This window comes from Heteronotia binoei, unplaced genomic scaffold (assembly GCF_032191835.1).
Source record: "Heteronotia binoei isolate CCM8104 ecotype False Entrance Well unplaced genomic scaffold, APGP_CSIRO_Hbin_v1 ptg001496l, whole genome shotgun sequence".
In the NCBI taxonomy this organism is placed as follows: domain Eukaryota; kingdom Metazoa; phylum Chordata; class Lepidosauria; order Squamata; family Gekkonidae; genus Heteronotia; species Heteronotia binoei.
The window spans coordinates 111,912-136,880 of NW_026800292.1; the positions used below are offsets into that span (position 1 = coordinate 111,912).

Genomic DNA, 24,969 nt, shown 5'->3' on the forward strand with positions numbered 1-24,969 from the left:
CCCCGCGGATCAGCTGATCTGCCGGGGTGGGGGTCGGCCTGGGAACTGCTACACCTTGCCCCCCCCCCCCTTGCCGGGCCTTAAAGCGGTGAAAACGGGAGGGGACATAGCTTCCACCACACAGCTTGCTTTTCAGAACCAGTCATGAATTTCAGGGTCACCCAGATTGGCCTTATATGCTGTCCTGTTCCTTTAGAGACTGAGAGAAACGTAGCATTTGGGCTCATCTCTTAAGAGGCATAACCCACGCGGGAAAATGGAATTTGTGACATCTGTAAGAATGCTAAGGTACACCGGTGCTCACGTGCGCACGGTTCTAGCAGTATTTCGCGACGCAGATGTAGTAAATTTAAGCTCTTTCGTCAGAGCAACAATTCTTCTGCTCATTAGGGTTTGTTGAATCTTTCGGGCTCAAGTGCCGTGTTCTACTTGAGAAAGTTTTTCTTCCAGACGTTTCGTTCTCGGCTGCGGAGAACATCCTCAGTGGCGTTGCAGCCGGAGCAGGCGCTCTGACCTTCTTGGCTGCTGTGCATTGAATGAGGCCAGGGCTGCTGGAGAGCTGCTATTTCTAGGCTGGAGGGGGTGTGGTGAAAGGGCAATAGGTTTGTGGGTGTGCCCATTGTTTGGTGGGGCTTCCTGGAAGGGTAGTGATAAGGAAACTGGCTGTGGAGTGTGACCATTGTTCCGTGTTAATTGCTGGGAGGGTTGGAAGGGGTGTGAAGAAAAGGAAGATGGTTGTTGACTGTGCTGATTGTTCTGTGGAATGTACTGGTTGTTCTGTGAATTTCTGCAATTTATAGTCTATAAATGCACTCACTCAATGCACAGCAGCCAAGAAGGTCTGAGCGCCTGCTCCGGCTGCAATGCCACTGAGGATGTTCTCCGCAGCTGAGAACGAAACGTCTGGAAGGAAAACTTTCTCCAGTAGAACACGGCACTTGAGCCTGAAAGATTCTACAAACCCTAATGATGTTACCAGCCGTGAAAACCTGAAATCTTTGATAATTCTTCTGCTATTTTCCTGCTTATTAAAAAAACAAACTCCGTAGCAGTAGCCTCAAGCTGTACGTGTATAACATCCTAATCGTATGTAATTTGGCATCTGCCATGCGGGGGGGGGGCAGGAGGCTGAATTCGATGCCACCACCACCCCCCCGCCAGCCCTGGGGCCACGGTGGGCAGGCCGGCCTTGGGGCCAAAAAGGTTGGGGCCCACTGATCTAGTCCAACCACTGCTCAATGTCAAGCATGGTTGAATATTATTGATAATTGATTGCTTTAGGGTCCTGCCTAAACCTGGTTTGTGAATTGTCATGGAGGACCCATTGCTGTTAGTTTGTTGTTCTTTCCCTTCCCCCGTCCCGCTTTATGGCTGGTAATTAAGAGTAGCGAGAAGGGAAGCAAGTAATCAGCACCTTCCCATATATTCTCCTAAGGGAGGACGAGACATCTGGCAAAAAGCAAGGACTAGGTCCTGATAACGCCATGGGAATGTAGACAGTTTTGATAGTTTATGTGTGAACGCGACCCCGCGGCCCCATCCCTTGGCATCCTTTTGAAGTAAGCCTTAAAAGTATTGTATCAATGTATCAGTTTCATGACTCTCAAACCATGGCTATGCCAACAGTTATCGGTCTATCAATAAACGTAGTCTTTGTATCAAACTTTGACTCGTCATGGAACCCGCATGCTTGACACTCAATGCAGGAAATTCACAAATACTTCCCTCCCCCACACCCCACATACACACACCCAGTGACCCCTGCTTCAAGCCCAGAAGATGGCAAAAGCCCTCCAGGGTCCCTGGCCGAAGTGGCCTGAAGATAAATTGCTTCTTGACCACAAAGCAGTGATCAGCATTCGCCCCGGGGTTTAAAAGGAGGGGCTGCAAGAAGGAAGCCCTGATGCAATCCTTCCGGCCCTCCTTCTCATGATCTGCCGAAGTTCACAGACTCGGCATGGCTGTCAGACGGCCGTCCAGCCTCTGTTTGAAAACCTCCCCAAAAAAGAGAGCTCACCACCTCCCGAGAGAAGTCTGTTCCATTGAGGAAAACGGCTCTAACCGTCAGGAAGCTCTTCCTAATGTCGAGCCGGAAACTCTTTTGAATTTCAATCCGCTGGCTCTGGTCTGACCTTCTGGGGCTATAAAAACAACTCCACGCCATCCATGTTGGATCAGGCAAGTGGCCCATCCGGTCCAACACTCTGTGTCACACAGTGGCCAAAACCCAGGGGCCATCAGGAGGTCCACCAGCGGGGTTAGAACTCCAGAAGCCCCCCCCCCCCTGTGGCCCCCAAGTACCTAGAACACAGAGTGTTACTGCCCCAGACATAAGAACATAAGAGAAGCCATGTTGGATCAGGCCAATGGCCCATCCAGTCCAACAATCTGTGTCACACAGTGGCCAAAAAACCAGGTGCCATCAGGAGGTCCACCAGTGGGGCCAAGACACTAGAAGCCCTTCCCACTATGCCCCCTGCCCAAGCAACAAGAATACAGAGCATCACTGCCCCAGACATAAGAACATAAGAGAAGCCATGTTGGGTCAGGTCAGTGGCCCATCCAGTACAACACTCTGTGTCACACAGTGGCCAAAAAACCCAGTGCCTCTGAATGGGACGATTCCCCTAAGTCACTACAGCTAGTAGCCATATAAGAACATAAGAGAAGCCATGCTGGATTAGGCCAATGGCCCATCCAGTCCAACACTCTGTGTCACACAGTGGCCAAAAAAACTCAGGTGCCATCAGGAGGTCCACCAGTGGGGCCAAGACACTAGAAGCCCTCCCACTGTGCCCCTCCCCCCCAAGCACCAAGAAGACAGAGCATCTCTGCTGCAGACGTAAGAACATGAGAGAAGCCCTGTTGGATCAGGCCAATGGCCCATCCAGTCCAACACTCTATGTCACACAGTGGCCAAAACCCAGGAGCTATCAGGAGGTCCACCAGTGGGGCCAAGACACTAGAAGCCCTTCCGCTGTTGTCCCCCCACCCCCAAGCACCAAGAATGCAGAGCATCACTGCCCCAGACAGAGAGTTCCATCTATCTCTTGTGGCTAATAGCCACTGATGGACCTCTGCTCCATATTCTTATCCAATCCCCTCTTGAAGCTGGCTATGCTTGTAGCCGCCGCCACCTCCTGTGGCAGTGAATTCCACGTGCTCATCACCCTTTGGGTGAAGAAGGACGTCCTTTTATCCGTCCTAACCTGACTGCTCAGCAATTTCATGGAGTGCCCACAAGATCAGAAATGTTGCTCTTATGTCACGTACTCGGGACTGTTTCAGGAGATCCCAGATTCAAGGTGTTGTCTGCATCTCCCACGGCGATCCCGTTGATGGGGGAGCCGCAGTCCGCCACTGTCCCCAGGCAAGCGGATCTCCCACAATCCCAGAGGCGGGCGGTGCCGTCCCGGCTGCTGGATACCACATTCCTTCCTCGGTCCACGACAGCCGTGTCCAGGATGCCTGCAGCGGAGGAAAGGAGCCGTTCGTGAGAAAAAGTGGATCTCGTCGGGAGAGTCTGGATGCCACCTTAGTCGCCGGTGCCACGGGCAACCGCAAATGTAGTACTGCAGTCGGAGCCCTCTGCTCATGACCTGAGTTCGATCCCAGCGGAAGCTGGTTCAGGCAGCCGGCTCCAGGTCGACTCAGTCTTCCATCCTTCCGAGGCCGATCAAACGAGTCCCCAGCTTGCTGGGGTGAAAGCGTAGAGGACTGGGGAAGGCAAGGGCAAACCACCCCGTAAAAAGTCTGCCGTGAAAATGTGAAGGTGAAATGAGGACCCAGCTTGCTGGGGTGAAAGCGTAGAGGACTGGGGAAGGCAAGGGCAAACCACCCCGTAAAAAGTCTGCCGTGAAAATGTGAAGGTGAAATGAGGACCCAGCTTGCTGGGGTGAAAGCGTAGAGGACTGGGGAAGGCAAGGGCAAACCACTCCGTAAAAAATCTGCCGTGAAAACCTTGTGAAAGCAACGTCGCCCCAGAGTCGGAAACGAATGGTGTTTGCACAGGGGACTACCTTTAGCTTTTACCTTGCAAAAGCTGGAGAAGTCATCCTAACATAACCTAACCTAACATAAAAGGATTAGGTGGTAAACAATGTTCCCTCTAAGCTGCAGAGTCTTGGGAGCAAAAATTCTACTTTGTAATGGTGTGAAACAAGCCTGTTGGTATTAACAGAACTATAGTATGTATGAACATAAGAAGCTGCCTTCTACTGAATCAGACCCTGAGTCCATCAAAGTCAGTCTTGTCTACTCAGACTGGCAGTGGCTCTCCAGGGTCTCAAGCTGAGGTTCTTCATGCCTACTTGCCTGGACCCTTTTTGGTTGGAGATGCTGGGGATGGAACCTGGGACCTTCTGCTTACCAAGCAGATGCTCTACCACTGAGCCAAAGCCCCATTCATGGCTCTCCAGAGTCTCAAACTGAGGTTCTTCACGCCTACTTGCCTGGACCCCTTTTAGTTGGAGATGCCGGGGATTGAACTTGGGACCTTCTGCTTCCCAAGCAGGTGCTCTACCACTGAGCCACAGCCCCATTCATGGCTCTCCAGGGTCTCCAGCTGAGGTTCTTCACGCCTACTTGCCTGGACCCTTTTTGGTTGGAGATGCCGGGGATTGAACCTGGGACCTTCTCCTTACCAAGCAGATCCTCTAGCACTGAGCCACTGTCCCTCCCTAGAACTTATGAAACTGCCTTCTACTGAATCAGACCCTTGGTCCATCAAAGTCAGCATTGTCTACTCAGACTAGCAGCGGCTCTCCAGGGTCTCCAGCTGAGGTTTTTCACGCCTACTTGCCTGGACCCTTTTTAGTTGGAGATGCCCGGGATTGAACCTGGGACCTTCTGCTTGCCATGCAGATGCTCTACCACTGAGCCACCATCCCTCCCCTAACGTTTTGTTAAAGTGTAAAACAAATCATATAATTATGTCTTTGCTTTTTTGCCTCTCTTCCCCCTACTACTGTATTTTTCACTTCAGCTGCTTTCTGATCCTTTGAACTGGAGATGCCGGGATTGAACCTGGGACCTTCTGCATGCCAAGCAGATGCTTGATCACTGAGCCACAGCCCCTCTTCAATGGCTCTCCAGGGTCTCAACAGAGGTCCTTCCCATCACCTGCTGCTGGATCTTTTAACTGGAGAAGTCGGGAGCCTTCTGCAAGCCAGTGGGGCCAAACTGTGGCTTAGAAAGCCACACGTGGCTCTTTCACACATATTGTGTAGCTTTTGAAGCCACTACCGCCCCATCAGCCGGCCTGAAGAAATTCTCCAATCATTTCTCCATGCCAAGTCAGCCAAGTGGCTTGGAAATGCATTTAAAGTTGCTTTCTATATACCGCTCCCTCTCTCCCCACTCCCCATCAATTCCTTCCTTCCTTCCTTCCTTCCTTCCTTCCTTCCTTCCATCCATCTTCAGGCTCTCAAACATTTGACATTTATTCTATGTAGCTCTTATAAAGAAAAAGAATTGCTGATTTGTACCCCTCCCGTCTCTCTGAATCAGAGACTCAGAGCAGCTTACAATCGCCTTTATCTTCACTCCCCACAACGGACACCCTGTGAGGTGGGTGGGGCTGAGAGGGTGCTCCCAGCAGCTGCCCTTTCAAGGACAACCTCTGCCAGAGCTATGGCTGACCCAAGGCCATTCCAGGAGGTGCAAGTGGAGGAGTGGGGAACCAAACCCGGTTCTCCCGGATAAGAGTCCACGCACTTAACCACTACACCAAACTAGCTCACTTACAGTAAGCAGGTTTGGCCACCCCTGTTCTAAGCCCTCAGGTGGGTGGGGCTGAGAGAGCTCTCCCAGAAGCTGCCCTTTCAAGGACAACTCCTCCAAGAGCTATGGCTAAACCAAGGCCATTCCAGCAGGTGCAAGTGGAGAAGTGGGGAATCAAACCTGATTCTCCCAGATAAGAGAGCTCTGGCTGACCCGAGGCCATTCCAGCAGGTGCAAGTGGAGGAGTGGGGAATCAAACCCGGTTCTCCCAGATGAGAGAGCTCTGGCTGACCCAAGGCCATTCCAGCAGCTGCAAGTGGAGGAGGGGGGGAATCAAACCCGGTTCTCCCAGATAAGAGAGCTCTGGCTGACCCAAGGCCATTCCAGCAGCTGCAAGTGAAGGAGTGGGGAATCAAACCCGGTTCTCCCAGATAAGAGAGCTCTGGCTTTCCCAAGGCCATTCCAGCAGCTGCAAGTGAAGGAGTGGGGAATCAAACCCGGTTCTCCCAGATAAGAGAGCTCTGGCTGACCCAAGGCCATTCCAGCAGCTGCAAGTGGAGGAGTGGGGAATCAAACCCGGTTCTCCCAGGTAAGAGTCCATGCACTTAACCACTACACCAAACTGGCTCACTTATGGCAAGCAGGTTTGGCCACCCCTGTTCTAAGCCCTCAGGCCTTACAGGTGATGGCAGGTAAACGTTCCCTTCTCTGTACCTGCTTTGTGCCCCTGAAAAGTGGCAACGCAGCGGCCATCTTCTGCCGACCAGATCTTCAGCTGCGCGTCCATCCCCCCGCTCAAGACCACGATGCCCGATGGGAAAAACCTGCAGCAGTTCACATCATAAACGTGGCCTTCCAAGCGTCTCTGGAAAGAAAAAAGACTTCGCTGATCCCCATGTCATCTGTAAATGGTGACCTACATAGAATCCTAGAATCACAGAGCTGGAAGGGACCCCCTAGTCCATCTAGTCCCACCCCCTGCACAAAGTAGGAAACTCACAAACACCTCCCCCAAAATTCACAGGATCTTCATTGCTGTCAGAGGGCCATCTAGCCTCTGCTGAAAAACCTCCCAGGAAGGAGAGCCCACCACTTCCCGAGGAAGCCTGTTCCACTGAGGAACTGCTCTAACAGTCAGGAAATTCTTCCTCATGTTGAGCTGGAAACTTTTCTGATCTAATTTCAATCCGTTGGTTCTGGTCCTACCTTTCTGGGGCCACAGAAAAAAATTCCACACCATCCTCTATAGGACAGCCCTTCAAGAACTTGAAGATGGTGATCCTATCACCTCTCAGCCACCTCCTCTCCAGGCTAAACATCCCTAGCTCCTTCAACCTTTCCTCATAGGACTTGGTCTCCAGACCCCTCACCATCTTCGTCGCCCTCCTCTGGACCCAAACAGGTACATCTACCTATTTGGCACGTCCAAACCCAATGGATCAACTATCTCCATGGCAACAGAGAGTGGCTGTCTGCACAGAGCACTGCGTTTTTAACATCGCCACAGAAACGATCAAGGAGCTTCCAGCACCAAAGTTACATTGAAAAGGCCTATCAGCCACAGTCCCTTGCCTTTCTGAACCTGTAGGCCTCTTTCGAATCCTGACACAGTTGTTTTCGTCTGAGAGTCAGTTTGGTATAGTGGTTAAGTGCACGGACTCTTATCTGGGAGAACCTTTGCGTGAAGAAGTACCTCCTTTTATCCATTCTAACCCGACTGCTCAGCAATTTCATTGAATGCCCACGAGTTCTTGTATTGTGAGAAAGGGAGAAAAGTACTTCTTTCTCTACCTCCTCCATCCTATGCATAATCTTGTAAACCTCTATCATGTCACCCCGCAGTCGACGTTTCTCCAAGCTAAAGAGCCCCAAGCGTTTTAACCTTTCTTCATAGGGAAAGTCCGCATTCTTCCACCTTAGGCGGGCAAGGCAGCTGGCTCCCTTCCTGGAACGCGACGATCTAGCAACGGTGATCCATGCTACGGTCACCTCGAGATTGGACTACTGCAATGCCCTCTACATGGGGCTGCCCCTGTGTCGAACCCGGAAATTGCAGCTGGTGCAGAACGCTGCCGCCCGGCTGTTATTGGGGCTCCCAAGATGGGAGCACATTCAGCCGGGACTTCGGGCTCTGCACTGGCTGCCAATATCCTACCGAGTTCGGTACAAGGTGCTGGTTATTACCTTTAAAGCCCTATATGGTCTAGGACCTGCCTACCTAAGGGACCGTCTCTCCCCGCATGTTCCCCAGAGCGCACTGCGATCGGGATCTCAAAATCTTTTGGTCGTCCCCGGGCCAAAGGAGGCCCGCTTGAAGATCACAAGGGACCGGGCCTTCTCTGTAATGGCTCCATTTTGGTGGAACCAGCTGCCGGAGGAGGTAAGGGCCCTGCGGGATCTTACTCAATTCCGCAGGGCCTGTAAGACAGCCCTCTTCCGGCTGGCCCACAACTAACCGGCCTTGTATCCTTGTATTCTTGTATACCTGTATACCGACTACTGAATATGGAATATGGAACATTGAAATGTTGAAGACGGTATACCGAATCAGTATTTGAATTTGAATAGAGTGTAGCTTTACGACCGCTGTCTGATTTTAACGACATGTACATTTATAACAAACGTTGGATTTTAATTATTTAATGAAATGTTAATTTTATAGTGTAATTTATTTTTATGTTAGTTTTACATATGTTGTAAGCCGCCCTGAGCCACTCGATGGGAAGGGCGGGATATAAATCCCAGATAAATAAATAAATAAATAAATAAAGTGTTCCAAACCTTGAATCATTCTAGTTGCCCTTTTCTGCACTTTTTCCAATGCTATATCCTTTTTGAGGTGTGGTGACCAGAATTTCACACAGTATTCCAAATGAGACCGCACCATCGATTTATACAGGGGCATTATGATACTGGCTGATTTGTTTTCAATTCCCTTCCTAATAATTCCCAGCATGGTGTTGGCCTTTTTTTATTGCAATCGCACACTGTCTTGACATTTTCAGTGAGTTATCTACCACGACCCCAAGATCTCTCTCTTGGTCAGTCTCTGCCAGTTCACACCCCATCAACTTGTATTTATAGCTGGGATTCTTGGCCCCAATGTGCATTACTTTGCACTTGGCCACAATGAACCTCATCTGCCACGTTGACGCCCACTCACCCAGCCTCAACAGTTCCCTTTGGAGTTCCTTACAATCCTCTCTGCTTCTCACCACCCTGAACAATTTAGTGTCATCTGCAAACTTGGCCACTTCACTGCTTACTCTCAACTCCAAATCATTTATGAACAAGTTAAAGAGCATGGGACCCAGTACTGAGCTCTGTTGCACCCCACTGCTTACCGTCCTCCACTGTGAAGACTGCCCATTTATACTCACTCTCCTTCCTATTAATTAGCCATTTTTTGATCCACAAGAGAACCTGTCCTTTTACTCCATGACTCTCGAGCTTACTAAGGAGCCTTTGATGAGGAACTTTATCAAAAGTTTTCTGGAAGTCAAGGTAAACAACATCTATCGGGTCTCCTTTGTCCACATGTTTGTTCACCCCCTCAAAGAAATGTAACAGGTTAGTGAGGCAAGATCTTCCCGTACAGAACCCATGCTGAGACTTCCTCAATAACTCGTGTTCATCAATGTGCCTACTCATTCTGTCCTTGATAATGGTTTGTACCAACTTTCCCGGTATTGATGTCAGACTGACAGGCCTGTATTTTCCCGGATCTCCTCTGGAACCCTTTTTAAAGATGGGGGTGACATTTGCTACCTTCCAGTCCTCAGGAACGGAGGCAGATTTCAATGAAAGATTACAGATTGTTGTCAGGAGATCCACAAGTTCAACTTTGAGTTCTTTCAGAACTCTGGGATGTATGCCATCCGGACCTGGTGACTTATTAGTTTTTAATTTGTCTATCAGTTGTAGGACCTCCTCTCTTGTCACCTCAATCAGGTCTTTCAACACCCCTTCCAATATAAGTGGTTCTGGAGCAGGCAAACACTTCATGTTCCACAGTGATGACGGAGGCAAAAAATGCATTCAGCTTCTCAGCCATTTCCCTATCCTCCTTCCTTTGACCCCTTGGTCATCCAAGGGCCCCACTGCCTCCCTGGCTGGTTTCCTGCTTCTAATATATTTGAAGAAATTTTTATTGTTGGCTTTTATGTTTTTTGCAATATGCTCCTCATAGTCCCTTTTTGCCTGCATGATCACAGTCTTGCATTTGATTTGCCACAGCCTGTGTTCCCTTTTATTAATTTCACTTGGACTAGCTTTCCACCGCTTAAAGGAGTCCTTCTTACCTTTTACAGCTTCCATTACTTTGTTAACCATGCAGGCCTTCTCTTATAGCTGTTTGTACCTTTCCTAACTTGTGGTATATATTTTATATGAGCTTCTAGAATTGTAGTTTTAAATAGCTTCCAAGCTTCCCCAAGGGTTTTGACTGTGTTTACCTTTTCTTTCAGTTTCCTCTTCACATGCCTCCTCATCTCAGAGAATTTACCCCTTTTAAAGTTAAACGTGGTTGTGCTGGTCTTTTGGAGCAACTCTCTATTTATACAAACGGTGAAATCAATAACGTTATGGTCCCTGCTCCCAGATAAGAGAGCTCTGGCTGACCCAAGGCCACTCCAGCAACTGCAAGTGGAGGAGTGGGGAATCAAACCCAGCTCTTCCAGATAAGAGAGCTATGGCTGACCCCAAGTCATTCCAGCAGCTGCAAGTGGAGGAGCGGGGAATCAAACCCGGTTCTCCCGGATAAGAGAGCTATGGCTGACCCAAGGCCATTCCAGCAACTGCAAGTGGAGGAGTGGGGAATCAAACCCGGTTCTCCCGGATAAGAGAGCTATGGCTGACCCAAGGCCATTCCAGCAACTGCAAGTGGAGGAGTAGGGAATCAAACCCAGGTCTTCCAGATAAGAGAGCTCTAGCTGAACCAAGGCCATTCCAGCAGGTACAAGTGGACGAGTGGGGAATCAAGCCCGGTTCTCCCAGATAAGAGAGTTCTGGCTGACCAGAACTGACCAGAATGACCAAGGCCATTCCAGCAGCTGCCAGGGGAGGAGTAGGGAATTAAACCCGGTTCTACCAGATAAGAGAGCTCTAGCTGACCCAAGGCCATTCCAGCAGCTGCAAGTGGAGGAGGGGGAATCAAACCCAGTTCTCCCAGATAAGAGAGCTCTGGCTGACCCAAGGCCATTCAAGCAGGTGCAAGTGGAGGAGTGGGGAAGTAAACCGGGTTCTCCCAGATAACAGTCTGCGCGCTCTTATCTGAGTCTGTGGGCACGGTGTCATCATGCTGAGGAACCCTGGCCTAGTCCAATTGCGAAGGAGGCATTCTGCCAAGTACGACGGCAGAAACGGGCAGCCTCTGGGACATGCCACTGAGCAGCAGCTTGCCCAAAACGTCAGCCGCTCGGATGTTTCTGGCTCTTACTCGGATCTCTCCGTTTGCAGCCTGCCAGATCTTCATCGTCCCGTCAGCACTGGTCGACACGCCGAGCCCACCCCCGCTGGAAAGGTCGAGGCAGGTGACCTGAAAGCGAGAGAGGAAAGGAAACGCACAAAGTTCCATGAGAGTGCAATGTAGACGGCATGGCCCAAGCCTCGTCGTGCAGCCCAGAGATGTAGAAGCAAACTGCCAAGTCGACAAAATACAGGCTTTTCAAGATGTATTCCAAACAAAACTATCCCACTTGTGGGATAGGGCGGGATATAAATCAGTCAGTCAGTCAGTCAGTTTATTGCGGCTCTAGGCCAATCGACAGCAACAACACAACTCATCAATAACAGTACAACACAACACCAAGTTGAAATATAACGTAACAATATAAAACTTGTACATCCATCAAAGTGGTAATAAAATTAGCTGACGTAGGCAACACTTAACTAAAAGCATCTTCTTTCAAAAACAGACAGCATTAAATTTCTTCCTGTCGAGGTCGGTAACATATAGAAACTTAGCAAGATCCAAAGAAAGATATAAATCTAAAAATTAAATTAAAAATTAAGTTAAGTAAACCGGACCCTTTATTTTGCATGTGATGTTTATACATTCAGCATATGAAGCTGCCTTATACTGAATCAGACCCTCGGTCCATCAAAGTCAGTATTGTCTACTCAGACTGGCAGTGGCTCTCCAGGGTCTCAAGCTGAGGTTTTTCACACCTATTTGCCTGGACCCTTTTTTTGGAGATGCCAGGGATTGAACCTGGGACCTTCTGCTTCCCACGCAGATGCTCTACCACTGAGCCACTGTCTCTCCCCTTGCGTCAGTATTTTGAAGAAGAAGAAGAAGATATTGGATTTATATCCCGCCCTCCACTCCAAAGAGTCTCAGAGAGGCTCACAATCTCCTTTCCCTTCCTCCCCCACAACAGACACCCTGTGAGGTAGATGAAGATACTGGATTTATATCCCGCCCTCCACTCCGAAGAGTCTCAGAGCGGCTCACAATCTCCTTTCCCTTCCTCCCCCACAACAGACGCCCTGTGAGGTGGGTGGGGCTGGAGAGGGATCTCACAGCAGCTGCCCTTTCAAGGACAACTTCTGCCAGAGCTATGGCTGACCCAAGGCCATGCTAGCAGGTTATCCAATCCCCTCTTGAAGCTGGCTATGCTTGTAGTCGCCACCACCTCCTGTGGCAGTGAATTCCACATGTTAAACACCCTTTGGGTGAAGAAGTACTTCCTTTTATCCATTTTAACCTGACTGCTCAGCAATTTCCTTAAATGCCCACGAGTTCTTGTATTGTGAGAAAGGGAGAAAAGGACTTCTTTCTCTACTTTCTCCACCCCAGGCATTATCTTGTAAATCTCTATCATGTCACCCCGCAGTCGACGTTTCTCCAAGCTAAAGAGCCCCAAGCTTTTTAACCTTTCTTCATAGGGAAAGTGTTCCAACCCTTGAATCATTCTAGTTGCCCTTTTCTGGACTTTTTTCCAATGCTATAATATCCTTTTTGAGGTGCGACGACCAGAACTGCACACAGTACTCCAAATGAGACCACATCATCAATTTATGCAGGGGCATTATGATACTGGCTGATTTGTTCTCAGTTCCCTTCCTAATAATTCCCAGCACGGCGTTGGCCTTTTTTATTGCAAACGCACACTGTCTTGACATTTTCAGTGAGTTATCTGAAATGCCTTCTCCAAGCCAGCCGACAGGGCAGTAGGGGCTTCAAGAGCCGCACAATGTGTGCGAAAGAGCCACATGTGACTCCTGAGCCACCGTTTGGCCACCCCTGTCGTATTTCTTTATTCTATTATTCTTTATTTCCAGCCTTAAGCAAGGTTGGCCACCCCTGCTCTCGATAGAATGAAGACCGACTGCCTTCACGGAATCTGGGCCACCCTCCACCAACACCCGCCCACAGTCTAGAGGCTGACAGAATAAGAACGGCTGGGCAGCCGGGTCTTCTTTTAACCCAGATTTGAGGCAAGCTGTTAGGGACCTGTCAAAGAACTCCCGCCACCAGAGCCCCTTTCATTAAAACCGGCTCTTCCGAAATGACTTACGCTCTTTTGATGGATTCGACAAAAGGCCGTATAGGGGGCCAGAAACCGGGTGGAGGCGTTTTCGCGAGGGCAAGTGACGAGCAGGCTTTTCTGGGGCAGAGGGGGAAAGAAAAGAGAAGATTAAAACCTATCAAGGTTGGAATTGTCCACTTGCTTTCGCTTCTCCTGGACTGCTGAAAACACGGAGATCGATCGGACCGTAAACGCCGAATACAAGAGCAGGCGGGTGACTGCCTCCTTTCCGTCTATACCTTTTGTCTTTGCCTATTTTCTGCCACAGCGTGAGCTTTGATAACTGCTAGAGGACACATGTCTAGGCCCTTCCGTTATTATCTGTCCGCAGGGGTCATTTTGTAGAAAAATAGGTGGCGGAGCTCAATAGCATATGCCCCCCCCAGCCAAAAACAACCTGACGTGAGAAAGGAGAGCCCCAGGTGAGCGAGACCTGCTTGGGCTGGCTAGAGATCCAGTCAGCCCAAGCAGGCCTCACTTGCCTGGGGCTCTCCTAAGCTGTCCCCCTCACAGTCAAAAAGCCAGCAAGCCGCCCGCCACCCAAAATCACATAAGAAGTGGAGAAAGGGTGGTGGTGGGGGTTTCTCCAGGGGTTAATTGAGCCACTTTGGTGTAGTGGTTAAGTGTGTGGACTCTTATCTGGGAGAACCGGTTTGATTCCCCACTCCTCCACTGGCAGCTGCTGGAATGGCCCTGGGTCAGCCGCAGCTCTCTTATGTGGGAGAACCAGGTTTGATTCCCCACTCCTCCACTTGCAGCTGCTGAAATGGACTTGGGTCAGCCATAGTTCACTTACCTGGGAGAACTGTTTTATGCCATGTTTTATGTTTGGTGTAGTGGTGAAGTGTGTGAACTCTTATCTGGGAGAACCGGGTTTGATTCCCCACTCCTCCACTTGCACCTGCTGAAATGGCCTGGGGTCAGCCATAGCTCTGGGAGAACTGGGTTTGATTCCCTACTCCTCCACTTGCACCTGCTGGAATGGCCTTGGGTCAGCCAGAGCTCTCTTATCTGGGAGAACCGGGTTTGATTCCCCCACTCCTCCACTTGCAGCTGCTGGCATGGTCTTGGGTCAGCCACAGCTCTGGCAGAGGTTGTCCTTGAAAGGGCAGCTTCTGCAGAGCCCTCTCCAGCCCTACCCACCTCATAGGGTGTCTATAGTGGGGGAGGGAGAAGAAGAAGATGCTGGAGTTATATCGCGCCCTCCACTCCGAAGAGTCTCACAGCGGCTCACAATCTCCTTTACCTTTCCCCCCACAACAGACACCCTGTGAGGTAGATGAGGATATTGGATTTATATCCCACCCTCCACTCCGAAGAGTCTCAGAGCGACTCACAACCTTCTTTACCTTCCCCCCCACAACAGACACCCTGTGAGGTAAATGAAGATATTGGATTTATATCCCACCCTCCACTCCGAAGAGTCTCAGAGCTGCTCACAACGTCCTTTAACTTCGCTCCCCCCACACAACAGACACCCTGTGAGGTGGGTGAGGCTGGAGAGGGCTCTCCCAGCAGCTGCCCTTTCAAGGACCACCTCTGCCAGAGCTATGGCTGACCCGAGGCCATTCCAGCAGGTGCAAGTGGAGGAGTGGGGAATCAAACCCGGTTCTCCCAGATAAGAGTCTGCACACTTAACCACTACACCAAAGTGGTGTAGTTTACATGGGGGGAAAGGGACAAGGAGGAAAACAAACTCTCTGCCTATGCATGGATCAGGCAAATAGAACCAACACACTGTTAGCTATAACAGCGCACAAATAAAGAACAATTTTCATTAATGTCAACGATGACAAAATCTTAAGAACAATGAAAATTGTTCTTTAGTTGTGCGCTATTACAGCTAACAGTGTGTTGGTTCTATTTGGTCTTTCATGCTGTAATCCTTAAATATTTTTTGTGTCTGGATCAGGGCCAGACCCAAAAGAAGCTGAGATGGGGGAGGGGGGAGGTACCAGAGACCGTATTAGAGCTTTCCTCAAATGGTCAAAACGGCAGGATTTAAAACCACGTCACTGAATGGAACAGCCCCTGGACTTCCAAAAGGCAAGGATACGAAAGGAAATGTAGTAAGAAGTATACAAATGATACCACTCTATTCAGGTAGGTAGCCGTGTTGGTCAGAAGCAGAAGGACAACGTTAGAGTCTCATGGCACCTTTAAGACCAAGAAAGTTTTTATTCAAGTTATAAGCTTTTGTGTGCATGGACACTTCCTCAGATACAATGAACTGGAAATTACCAGTCTATACCTGTAGATAGAGGGTGAGCAGTAAAGTAGCCCACAGCACAATTCTCTCTTCAAATTTCCATTTAAAGAACCCCAACAACAACAAGGATCATTAGCTCAGAAGTCCAGCCTGCAAGCACCTTCGAAATCCAGACACATAGCGGCGGGCAAAGCCATTACGCTGTATGCTAATTTACTGCTCACCCTCTACCTATATTTACGGACTGGTAACTTCCACTGCATGGTATCTGAAGAAGTGTGTATGCACACAGAAGCTTAGACCTTAAATAAAGCTCCATTGGTCTTAAAGGAGGCATTGGACTCTTACGGTGTTCTACCATATTCTATTGCCACCTGGCTAGCTCCCTCCGCTGCTCCGCCCTTCAGCCACAAAGGCTGGGAAGACGATACCTTTGTTACTTCCTTGACGATAAATCCTTCGGAGGCTGTGATTTCGGGAATTCCATCCGAGCCCACCCCCTGACAAGTCAGAGTGCCGTACAGAGTAGATTTTCCTGCAGCGCAAACAAAAAAAGATGGAAATCAAGATGAAGATGATGCTGAAGATGATATTGGATTTATATCCCGCCCTATACGCTGAATCTCAGAGTCTCAGAGTGGTCACAATCTCCTTTACCTCCCCCACCCCCCGGCCACAACAGGCACCCTTTGAGGCAGGTAGGGTTGAGAGAGCTCTCCCAGAAGCTGCCCTTTCAAGGACAACCTCTGCCAGAGCTATGGCTGACCCAAGACCATTCCAGCAGCTGCAAGTGGAGGAGTGGGGTATCAAACCCGGTTCTCCCAGATGAGAGAGCTCTGGCTGACCCAAGGCCATTCCAGCAGCTGCAAGTGGAGGAGTTGGGAATCAAACCCAGTTCTCCCAGATAAGAGAGCTAAGGCTGACCCAAGGCCATGCCAGCAGCTGTAAGTGGAGGAGTGGGGAATCAAACCCGGTTCTCCCAGATAAGAGAGCTATGGCTGACCCAGGAAGGCCATTCCAGCAGCTGTAAGTGGAGGAGTGGGGAATCAAACCCGGCTCTCCCAGATAAGAGAGCTCTGGCTGACCCAAGAAGGCCATTCCAGCAGCTGTAAGTGGAGGAGTGGGGAATCAAACCTGGTTCTCCCAGATAAGAGATCTCTGGCTGACCCAAGGTCATTCCAGCAGCTGCAAGTGGAGGAGTGGGGAATCAAACCTGGTTCTCCCAGATAAGAGAGCTCTGGCTGACCCAAGAAGGCCATTCCAGCAGCTGTAAGTGGAGGAGTGGGGAATCAAACCCGGCTCTCCCAGATAAGAGAGCTCTGTATGACCCAAGGCCATTCCAGCAGCTGTAAGTGGAGGAGTGGGGAATCAAACCCGGTTCTCCCAGATAAGAGAGCTCTGTATGACCCAAGGCCATTCCAGCAGCTGTAAGTGGAGGAGTGGGGAATCAAACCCGGCTCTCCCAGATAAGAGAGCTCTGTATGACCCAAGGCCATTCCAGCAGCTGTAAGTGGAGGAGTGGGGAATCAAACCCGGCTCTCCCAGATAAGAGAGCTCTGTATGACCCAAGGCCATTCCAGCAGCTGCAAGTGGAGGAGTGGGGAATCAAACCCGGTTCTCCCAGATAAGAGAGCTCTGGCTGACCTAAGGCCATTCCAGCAGCTGCAAGTGGAGGAGTGGGGAATCAAACCCGGTTCTCCCAGATAAGAGAGCTCTGGCTGACCTAAGGCCATTCCAGCAGCTGCAAGTGGAGGAGTGGGGAATCAAACCCGGCTCTCCCAGATAAGAGAGCTCTGTATGACCCAAGGCCATTCCAGCAGCTGTAAGTGGAGGAGTGGGGAATCAAACCTGGTCCTCCCAGAGAAGAGAGCTCTGGCTGACCTAAGGCCATTCCAGCAGCTGCAAGTGGAGGAGTGGGGAATCAAACCCGGTTCTCCCAGATAAGAGAGCTCTGGCTGACCTAAGGCCATTCCAGCAGCTGCAAGTGGAGGAGTGGGGAATCAAACCCGGTTCTCCCAGATAAGAGAGCTCTGGCTGACCTAAGGCCATTCCAGCAGCTGCAAGTGGAGGAGTGGGGGAATCAAACCCGGTTCTCCCAGATAAGAGAGCTCTGGCTGACCCAAGGCCATTCCAGCAGCTGCCAGTGGAGGAGTGGGGAATCAAACCCGGTTCTCCCAGATAAGAGAGCTCTGGCTGACCCAAGGCCATTCCAGCAGCTGCAAGTGGAGGAGTGGGGGAATCAAACCCGGTTCTCCCAGATAAGAGAGCTCTGGCTGACCCAAGGCCATTCCAGCAGCTGCAAGTGGAGGAGTGGGGAATCAAACCCGGTTCTCCCAGATAAGAGAGCTCTGGCTGACCTAAGGCCATTCCAGCAGCTGCAAGTGGAGGAGTGGGGGAATCAAACCCGGTTCTCCCAGATAAGAGAGCTCTGTATGACCCAAGGCCATTCCAGCAGCTGCAAGCGGAGGACTTGGGGAATCAAACCCGGTTCTCCCAGATAAGAGAGCTCTGGCTGACCCAAGGCCATTCCAGCAGCTGCAAGCGGAGGACTTGGGGAATCAAACCCGGTTCTCCCAGATGAGAGAGCTCTGGCTGACCCAAGGCCATTCCAGCAGCTGCAAGTGGAGGAGTGGGGAATTCTACCCGGTTCTCCCAGATAAGAGAGCTCTGGCTGACCCAAGGCCATTCCAGCAGCTGCAAGTGGAGGAGTGGGGGAATCAAACCCGGTTCTCCCAGATAAGAGAGCTCTGGCTGACCCAAGGCCATTCCAGCAGCTGCAAGTGGAGGAGTGGGGAATCAAACCCGGTTCTCCCAGATAAGAGAGCTCTGGCTGACCTAAGGCCATTCCAGCAGCTGCAAGTGGAGGAGTGGGGGAATCAAACCCGGTTCTCCCAGATAAGAGAGCTCTGTATGACCCAAGGCCATTCCAGCAGCTGCAAGCGGAGGACTTGGGGAATCAAACCCGGTTCTCCCAGATAAGAGAGCTCTGGCTGACCCAAGGCCATTCCAGCAGCTGCAAGCGGAGGACTTGGGGAATCAAACCCGGTTCTCCCAGAGAAGAGAGCTCTGGCTGTCCCAAGGCCATTCCAGTAGCCGTAAGTGGAGGAGTGGGGAATCAAACCCGGCTCTCCCAGATAAGAGTTCACACACTTCACCACCACACCAAACTGGTTCTCAGCTGTAATCATGATGCAGGTGGGGTGTTCAGTTTAAAAGGGAGGGGGGAAGCGACGCCTTGTTATGATGTGCTCTCGCTTTACTAAGATCCCCACCTCGAAGCAGGTAAGGGGGAAGCTGGAGCAGGTAAGGGGGAAGCTGGTGTCACTCCTCTGAGCGTGTGGGGGGGGGGCACTGTCGACTTTGCTCACCTGGGCTCCTGCAGCTCAGCCAGGCCTCTCCCTCGTTCTTTCTGCAAACATGAAAAAAATATTAGTATCGTGGCAGGAGCTCCTTTTGCCTATTAGGCCACACACCCCTGATGTAGGCAAACCTCCAAAAGTTTGCAGGGTTCTTTGCGCAGGGCCTGCTGTAAGCTCCAGGAGGACTGGCTGCACCAGGGTTCGGTGGCCTAATAGGTAAAGGAGTTCCTGCTGTAAAAAAAAGCCCTGATATTAGGCCACACGCCCCTGATGTAGCCAATCCTCCAAGAGCTTGCAGGCCTCTTCGTGCACGGCCTACGGCAAGCTCTTGGGAGGACTGACTACATCAGAGGGGTGTGGCCAATAAGCAAAGGAGTTCTTGCTACAAAAAAGCCCTAATTAGTATTAAAGGGAGGCCGTTTGGTTATCTAATACACATCCAGAGGCTTCAATGAGATCCCTGTCTCTAATCTAATTTTCTCTCTCTCTCGGCTTGGCTTCGCGAACGAAGATTTAAGAAGGGTGCAATAGTCCACGTCTGTTGCAGGCTCGCTGCATTGGTCTTGTCTAATCTAATTTACAACATTGAATTCACACCCACTGAAACTATCTGGCCTCTAACGGACAGTTGCTTCAAACAAACATTGTACCAAACACCCTCTTTTTAAAGGCAAAAGCATGCTGTCATTCATTATTACAGGGGTATTCGTTAATTATTCAGGGGTCCCCCTTCAGGAGAAAGGAAGGAAAATAGATGGGAAGAGAGGTGGAAAGAAACCAACTTTAACTTTGGACATATGAAGCTGCCTTCTACTGAATCAGACCCTTGGTCCATCAAAGTCAGTATTGTCTACTCAGACTGGCAGCGGCTCCCCAGAGTCTCAAGCTGAGGTTCTTCACGCCTATTTGCCTGGACCCTTTTTAGTTGGAGATGCCGGGGGTTGAACCTGGGACCTTCTGCTTACCAAGCAGATGCTCTAACACTGAGCCACAGCCTCATTCATGGCTCTCCAGGGTCTCCAGCTGAGGTTCTTCACGCCTACTTGCCTGGACCCTTTTTAGTTGGAGATGCCGGGGGTTGAAACTGGGACCTTCTGCTTCCCAAGCGGATGCTCTACCACTGAGCCACCGTCTCTCCCCAACTTTAGATGCATTCTCCGAGCTGCTGGCTGGCTTGGCTTAGAGAAGTGATTTAAAGGGACAAACACCTTTTCCAAGCTGGCCCATAGGGCACTGGGGGCTTTGAGAGCCACACAATATGTGTGAACAAGTCACATGTGGCTCCCCAGCCACAGTTTGGCCACCCCTGCTCTATGGGAATCGATCTCCCTAGGGAATAATGGACATTTCCCTCTAGGCTTCCTAATCCCCGGGTCCCAGAGGGGGATCCCCCGGTTTTACAAGCTCCCCCCCTCCCCCAGCAAGCTGGCCAGCGAGGGAAGCCCCGCCCCCAGAGCCACGATGCACCTCCATGAACGATTCCCATAGGGAATGATGAGGAATTGATCCGTGCGTATCGGGGGCTCTGGGGGGGGGGCCTGTTTTTTGAGATAGAGGCACCAAATTTTCAGTATAGCATCTAATGCCTCTCCCCAAAAATACCTTCCAAGTTTCAAAAAGATTGGACCAGGGGGTCCAATTCTATGAGCCCCAAAAGAAGGTGCCCCTATCCTTCATGATTTAGCCGGGAGGGACGGTGGCTCAGTGGCAGAGCATCTGCTTGGTAAGCAGAAGGTCCCAGGTTCAATCCCCGGCATCTCCAACTAAAAAGGGTCCAGGCAAGCAGGTGTGAATAACCTCAGCTTGAGATCCTGGAGAGCCATGAATGGGGCTGTGGCTCAGTGGCAGAGCATCTGCTTGGGAAGCAGAAGGTCCCAGGTTCAATCCCCGGCATCTCCAACTAAAAAGGGTCCAGGCAAGTAGGCATGAAAAACCTCAGCTTGAAACTGCCAGTCTGAGTAGACAATACTGACTTTGATGGACTGAGGGTCTGATTCAGTATACGGCAGCTTCATATGTTCATATGATTTCCTATGGAAGGAAGGCATTTAAAAGGTGTGCGGTCCCTTGAAATGCGATGGCCAGAACTCCCTTTGGAGTTCAATGGTGCTTGTCACAACCTTGCTCCTGGCTCCACCCCCAATGTCTATTGGCTCCACCCCCCAAAGTCTCCTGGCTCCAGCCCCAAAGTCCCCAGATATTTCTTGAATTGGACTTGGCAACCCTATTTCCCTCCCTCCCTCCCCATTTTCAGATGACCCTGAAGCAAGGGGGCAGCTGGAGCAGGTAAGGGGGGGAGGAGGATCCCCTGCCCTCACCTGGGGATTGGCAACCCTAGGCTTCAGCCCCCTCCCAGAAATGGAGGGAGAGATTCCCCCCATGGGGAAACTGAGGGAGGGGGCGTTGCCTGAGGCCCGAGTGGGCGTGGCTGGGGCCCCGGAGGGGCGTGCCCACCTCAGCACCTGGTCCCAGTCGCTCTGCAGCCGCACCACCGCCTCCGCCGCCATCTTGGCCTCGGCTCCTCCCCGGAAGCCGCCTCCCGCTTCCCCGGCCGCTCCGAGACGGCAGCCGGAGCCCTCAGTCTCGGAGCCAGGCCTCGGGACCGCGGGCGAGGCCGGCTTCCGGGGAGGAGCTGAGGCCAAGATGGCCGGCGGAAGCGCGGTGCGGCGTCGGCCGCGGCTGGGAAGCTAAGCAGGGGCGGCGGCGGTCGCGCTCGGGATGGGCGACCGCGGCGGGAGTGCGCATGCGCGAGGCTGCTTCCCCCCCCCCCCCTCCAAACTGCCTGATTTGTGTCACACATTGGCCAAAAAACCAGGCGCCGTCAGGAGGTCCGCCAGTGGGGCCAGGGCACTAGAAGCCCTCCCACTGTGCCCCCCAAGCACCCAGAATTCAGAGCATCACTGCCCCAGACATAAGAACATAAGAGAAGCCATGCTGGATCAGGCCAGTGGCCCATGCAGTCCAACACTCTGTGTCACATAAGAGAAGCCACGTTGGATCAAGCCAATGGCCCATCCAGTCCAACACGCTGTTTCACACAGTGGCCAAAAAATCCCGGTGCCATCAGGAGGTCCATCAGTGGTGCCAGGACACTAGAAGTCCTCTCACTGTTGCCCCTCCCAAGCACCAAGAAGACAGAGCATCACTGCCCCAGACATAAGAACGTAAGACAAGTCATGTTGGATCACGCCAGTGGCCCACCCAGTCCAACACTCTGTGTCACACAGTGGCCAAAAAACCCAGGTGCCATCAGGAGGTCCATCAGTGGGGCCAGGACACTAAAAGCCCTCCCACTGTTCCCCCCCCCCCACCTCCAAGAGCATCACTGCCCCAGATAGAGAGTTCCATCAATATGCTGTGGCTAATAGACACTGATGGACCTCTGCTCCTAGGGCTGCCAATCCCCAGATGGAGGCAGGGGATCCCCTGGTTTGGAGGTTCTCCCCCCTTTGCAAGGGGGGGAAATGTCTGCTGGGCATTCCATTTTTCCCTATGGAGACCAATTCCTATAGGGTATAATGGAGAATTGATCTGTGGGTATCTGTGGCTCTGGAGCAGCTTTTTTTTTGAGGTAGAGGCACGAAATCTTCAGCATAGCATCCAGTGCCTCTCCCCAAAATACCCTCCAAGTTTCAAAACGATTGGACTAGGGGGTCCTGTTCTATGAGCCGCAGAAGAAGGTGCCCCTATCCTTCATTATTCCAAATGGAAGGAAGACATTTAAAAAGAGCATGGTCCCTTTAAATGTGATGGTCAGCACTTGCTCCTGGCTCCAGACCCAAAATCTTCAGATATTTCTTGAGTCGGGCTTGGCAACCCTATCTGCTCCATATGTTGATTCAATACCCTCTTGAAACTGTCTATGCTTGTACCTGCCACCACCTCCCCTTGGGTGAAGAAGTAGAAGAAGAAGATATTGGATTTATATCCCGCCCTCCACTCTGAAGAGTCTCAGAGCAGCTCACAGTCTCCTTTCCCTTCCTCCCCCCCACAAAAGACACCCTGTGAGGTAGATGAAGATATTGGATTTATATCCCGCCCTCCACTCCAAAGATTCTCAGAACGACTCACAATCTCCTTTACCTCCCCCCCCCACACAACAGACACCCTGTGAGGTAGATGAAGATATTGGATTTATAGCCCGCCCTCCACTCCGAAGAATCTCAGAGCGGCTCACAATCTCCTTTACCTTCTGCCCCCACAACAGACACCCTGTGAGGTGGGTGAGGCTGGAGAGGGCTCTCCCAGCAGCTGCCCATTCAAGGACAACCTCTGCCAGAGCTATGGCTGACTCAAGGCCATGCTAGCAGGTGCAAGTGGAGGAGTGGGGAATCAAACCTGGTTCTCCCAGATAAGACTCTGCACACTTAAGCGCTACACCAAACTGGCTCTCCATCACAATCTCCTTTACCTTCCTCCCACCCCCCCCAACAGACACCCTGTGAGGTAGATGAAGATATTGGATTTATATCCCGCCCTCCACTCCGAGGAGTCTCAAAGCGGCTCACAATCTCCTTTGCCTCCCCCCCCCCCACAACAGACACCCTGTGAGGTAGATGAAGATATTGGATTTATATCCCGCCCTCCACTCCGAAGAGTCTCAGAGCAGCTCACAATCTCCTTTACCTTCCTCCCCCACAACAGACACCCTGTGAGGTGGATGAAGATATTGGATTTATATCCCGCTCTCCACTCCGAAGAGTCTCAGAGCGGCTCACAGTCTCCTTTACCTTCCGCCCCTTCCACAACAGACACCCTGTGAGGTAGATGAAGATATTGGATTTATATCCCGCCCTCCACTCCGAAGAGTCTCAGAGTGGTTCACAATCTCCTTTACCTTCCTCCCCCACAACAGACACCCTGTGAGGTGGGTAGGGCTGGAGAGGGCTCTCCCAGTAGCTGCCCTTTCAAGGACAACTCTCTTGCAAGAGCTCTGACTGACTCAAGGCCATTCCAGCAGGTGCAAGTGGAAGAGACGGGAATCAAACCTGGTTCTCCCAGAGAAGAGAGCTCTGGCTGACCCAAGGCCATTCCAGCAGCTGCAAGTGGAGGAGTGGGGAATCAAACCCGGTTCTCCCAGAGAAGAGAGCTATGGCTGACTAAGGCCATTCCAGCAGGTGCAAGTGGAGGAGTGGGGGAATCAAACCCGGTTCTCCCAGATAAGAGTCCGCACACTTAACCACTACACCAAACTGGCTCTCCAGAACTTCCTTTTATCCAGCCCTCGAGGGCATGAAACCCTCTGACACGGAGCAACAAACTTTTCTGAGATTTCGCAACTCCCCTCCCCACCCACACACTCCTTCAACACGCTCGGTTTTCCTCCCTTCTTTCAGATCCGGAATGACGTCCAGCGCCCGTCCCCCCAGTCACGACTGGACCCGGAAACCCAGCACGAAGGAGGAGGAGGAGGACCCCCTCGACCGGATGATCTCCCGCACCGGCTGCTCGGCTTTCCATTACGCCGTGCAGGAGTGCATGGCCGAGCACCAAGACTGGCGCCAGTGCCAGCAGGAGGTGCAGCGCTTCAAAGACTGCATGAGCAAATACCAGCAGCGGCGGGCCGAAGAGCTGCAAAAGCTGCGCCAGGCCACAAGCTGACGGGAGAGCGAGGCCGGCTGCCCTCTTCTGCGGCTCAAGATGGAATAAATCCAAAGGAGGCAGACGCTGCCTTCTAGGGGCCCTGCTTCCTGTATCCAAGGAAGAGCCTGCTCTCTCCTGTGGACAGTGGAGGGCACGTTGCAGCGGCTGGACGCTCAGGAGTTATTCTTTCTCAGATCAGAAGCGTGAATTATATTTTCTCCTCAAAATAAACGGGCCACTGTTATTCTCTTGTCCGTTTTCTTTAAAGGCTCTTGCATAGTCTAGAGCAGAGTTGCCAAACTTGCTTAATGTGAGAGCCACGTAGGATCATAAGAACATCAGAGAAGCCATGTTGGATCAGGCCAATGGCCCCTCCAGTCCAACACTCTGAGTCACATAAGAACATGAGAAGCCATGTTGGATGAGGCCAGTTGCCCATCCAGTCCAACACTATGTGTCACCTAAGAACATAAGAGAAGCCATGTTGGATCAGGTCAATGGCCCCTCCAGTCCAACACTCTGTGTCACCAAAGAACATGAGAAGCCATGTTGGATGAGGCCAGTG

General features: G+C 51.4%; 2 protein-coding genes across 2 annotated transcripts in view; one reads left to right on the top strand and one right to left on the bottom strand.

The window, feature by feature from the left end:
* Positions 1 to 21,386, bottom strand: part of PAAF1 (proteasomal ATPase associated factor 1) — a 31,065-nt gene extending 9,679 nt beyond the window's left edge. The window contains exons 1-7 of the mRNA XM_060263962.1: positions 21,276 to 21,386; positions 18,831 to 18,871; positions 15,894 to 15,997; positions 13,242 to 13,331; positions 11,159 to 11,257; positions 6,436 to 6,586; positions 3,274 to 3,468 (exon numbers count right to left, since the gene is read on the bottom strand). Coding sequence (XP_060119945.1) covers positions 3,274 to 3,468; positions 6,436 to 6,586; positions 11,159 to 11,257; positions 13,242 to 13,331; positions 15,894 to 15,997; positions 18,831 to 18,871; positions 21,276 to 21,328 — 733 coding nt within the window. The 5' untranslated portion in view covers positions 21,329 to 21,386. The remainder of the gene's footprint in view (positions 1 to 3,273; positions 3,469 to 6,435; positions 6,587 to 11,158; positions 11,258 to 13,241; positions 13,332 to 15,893; positions 15,998 to 18,830; positions 18,872 to 21,275) is intronic.
* Positions 21,288 to 24,648, top strand: LOC132591076 (cytochrome c oxidase assembly factor 4 homolog, mitochondrial). The gene is made up of 2 exons (XM_060263963.1): positions 21,288 to 21,438; positions 24,158 to 24,648. The coding sequence occupies exon 2, from the start codon at positions 24,165 to 24,167 to the stop codon at positions 24,420 to 24,422; it is 258 nt and encodes an 85-aa protein (XP_060119946.1). The 5' UTR covers positions 21,288 to 21,438; positions 24,158 to 24,164; the 3' UTR covers positions 24,423 to 24,648.
* Positions 24,649 to 24,969: the final 321 nt, after the last annotated feature.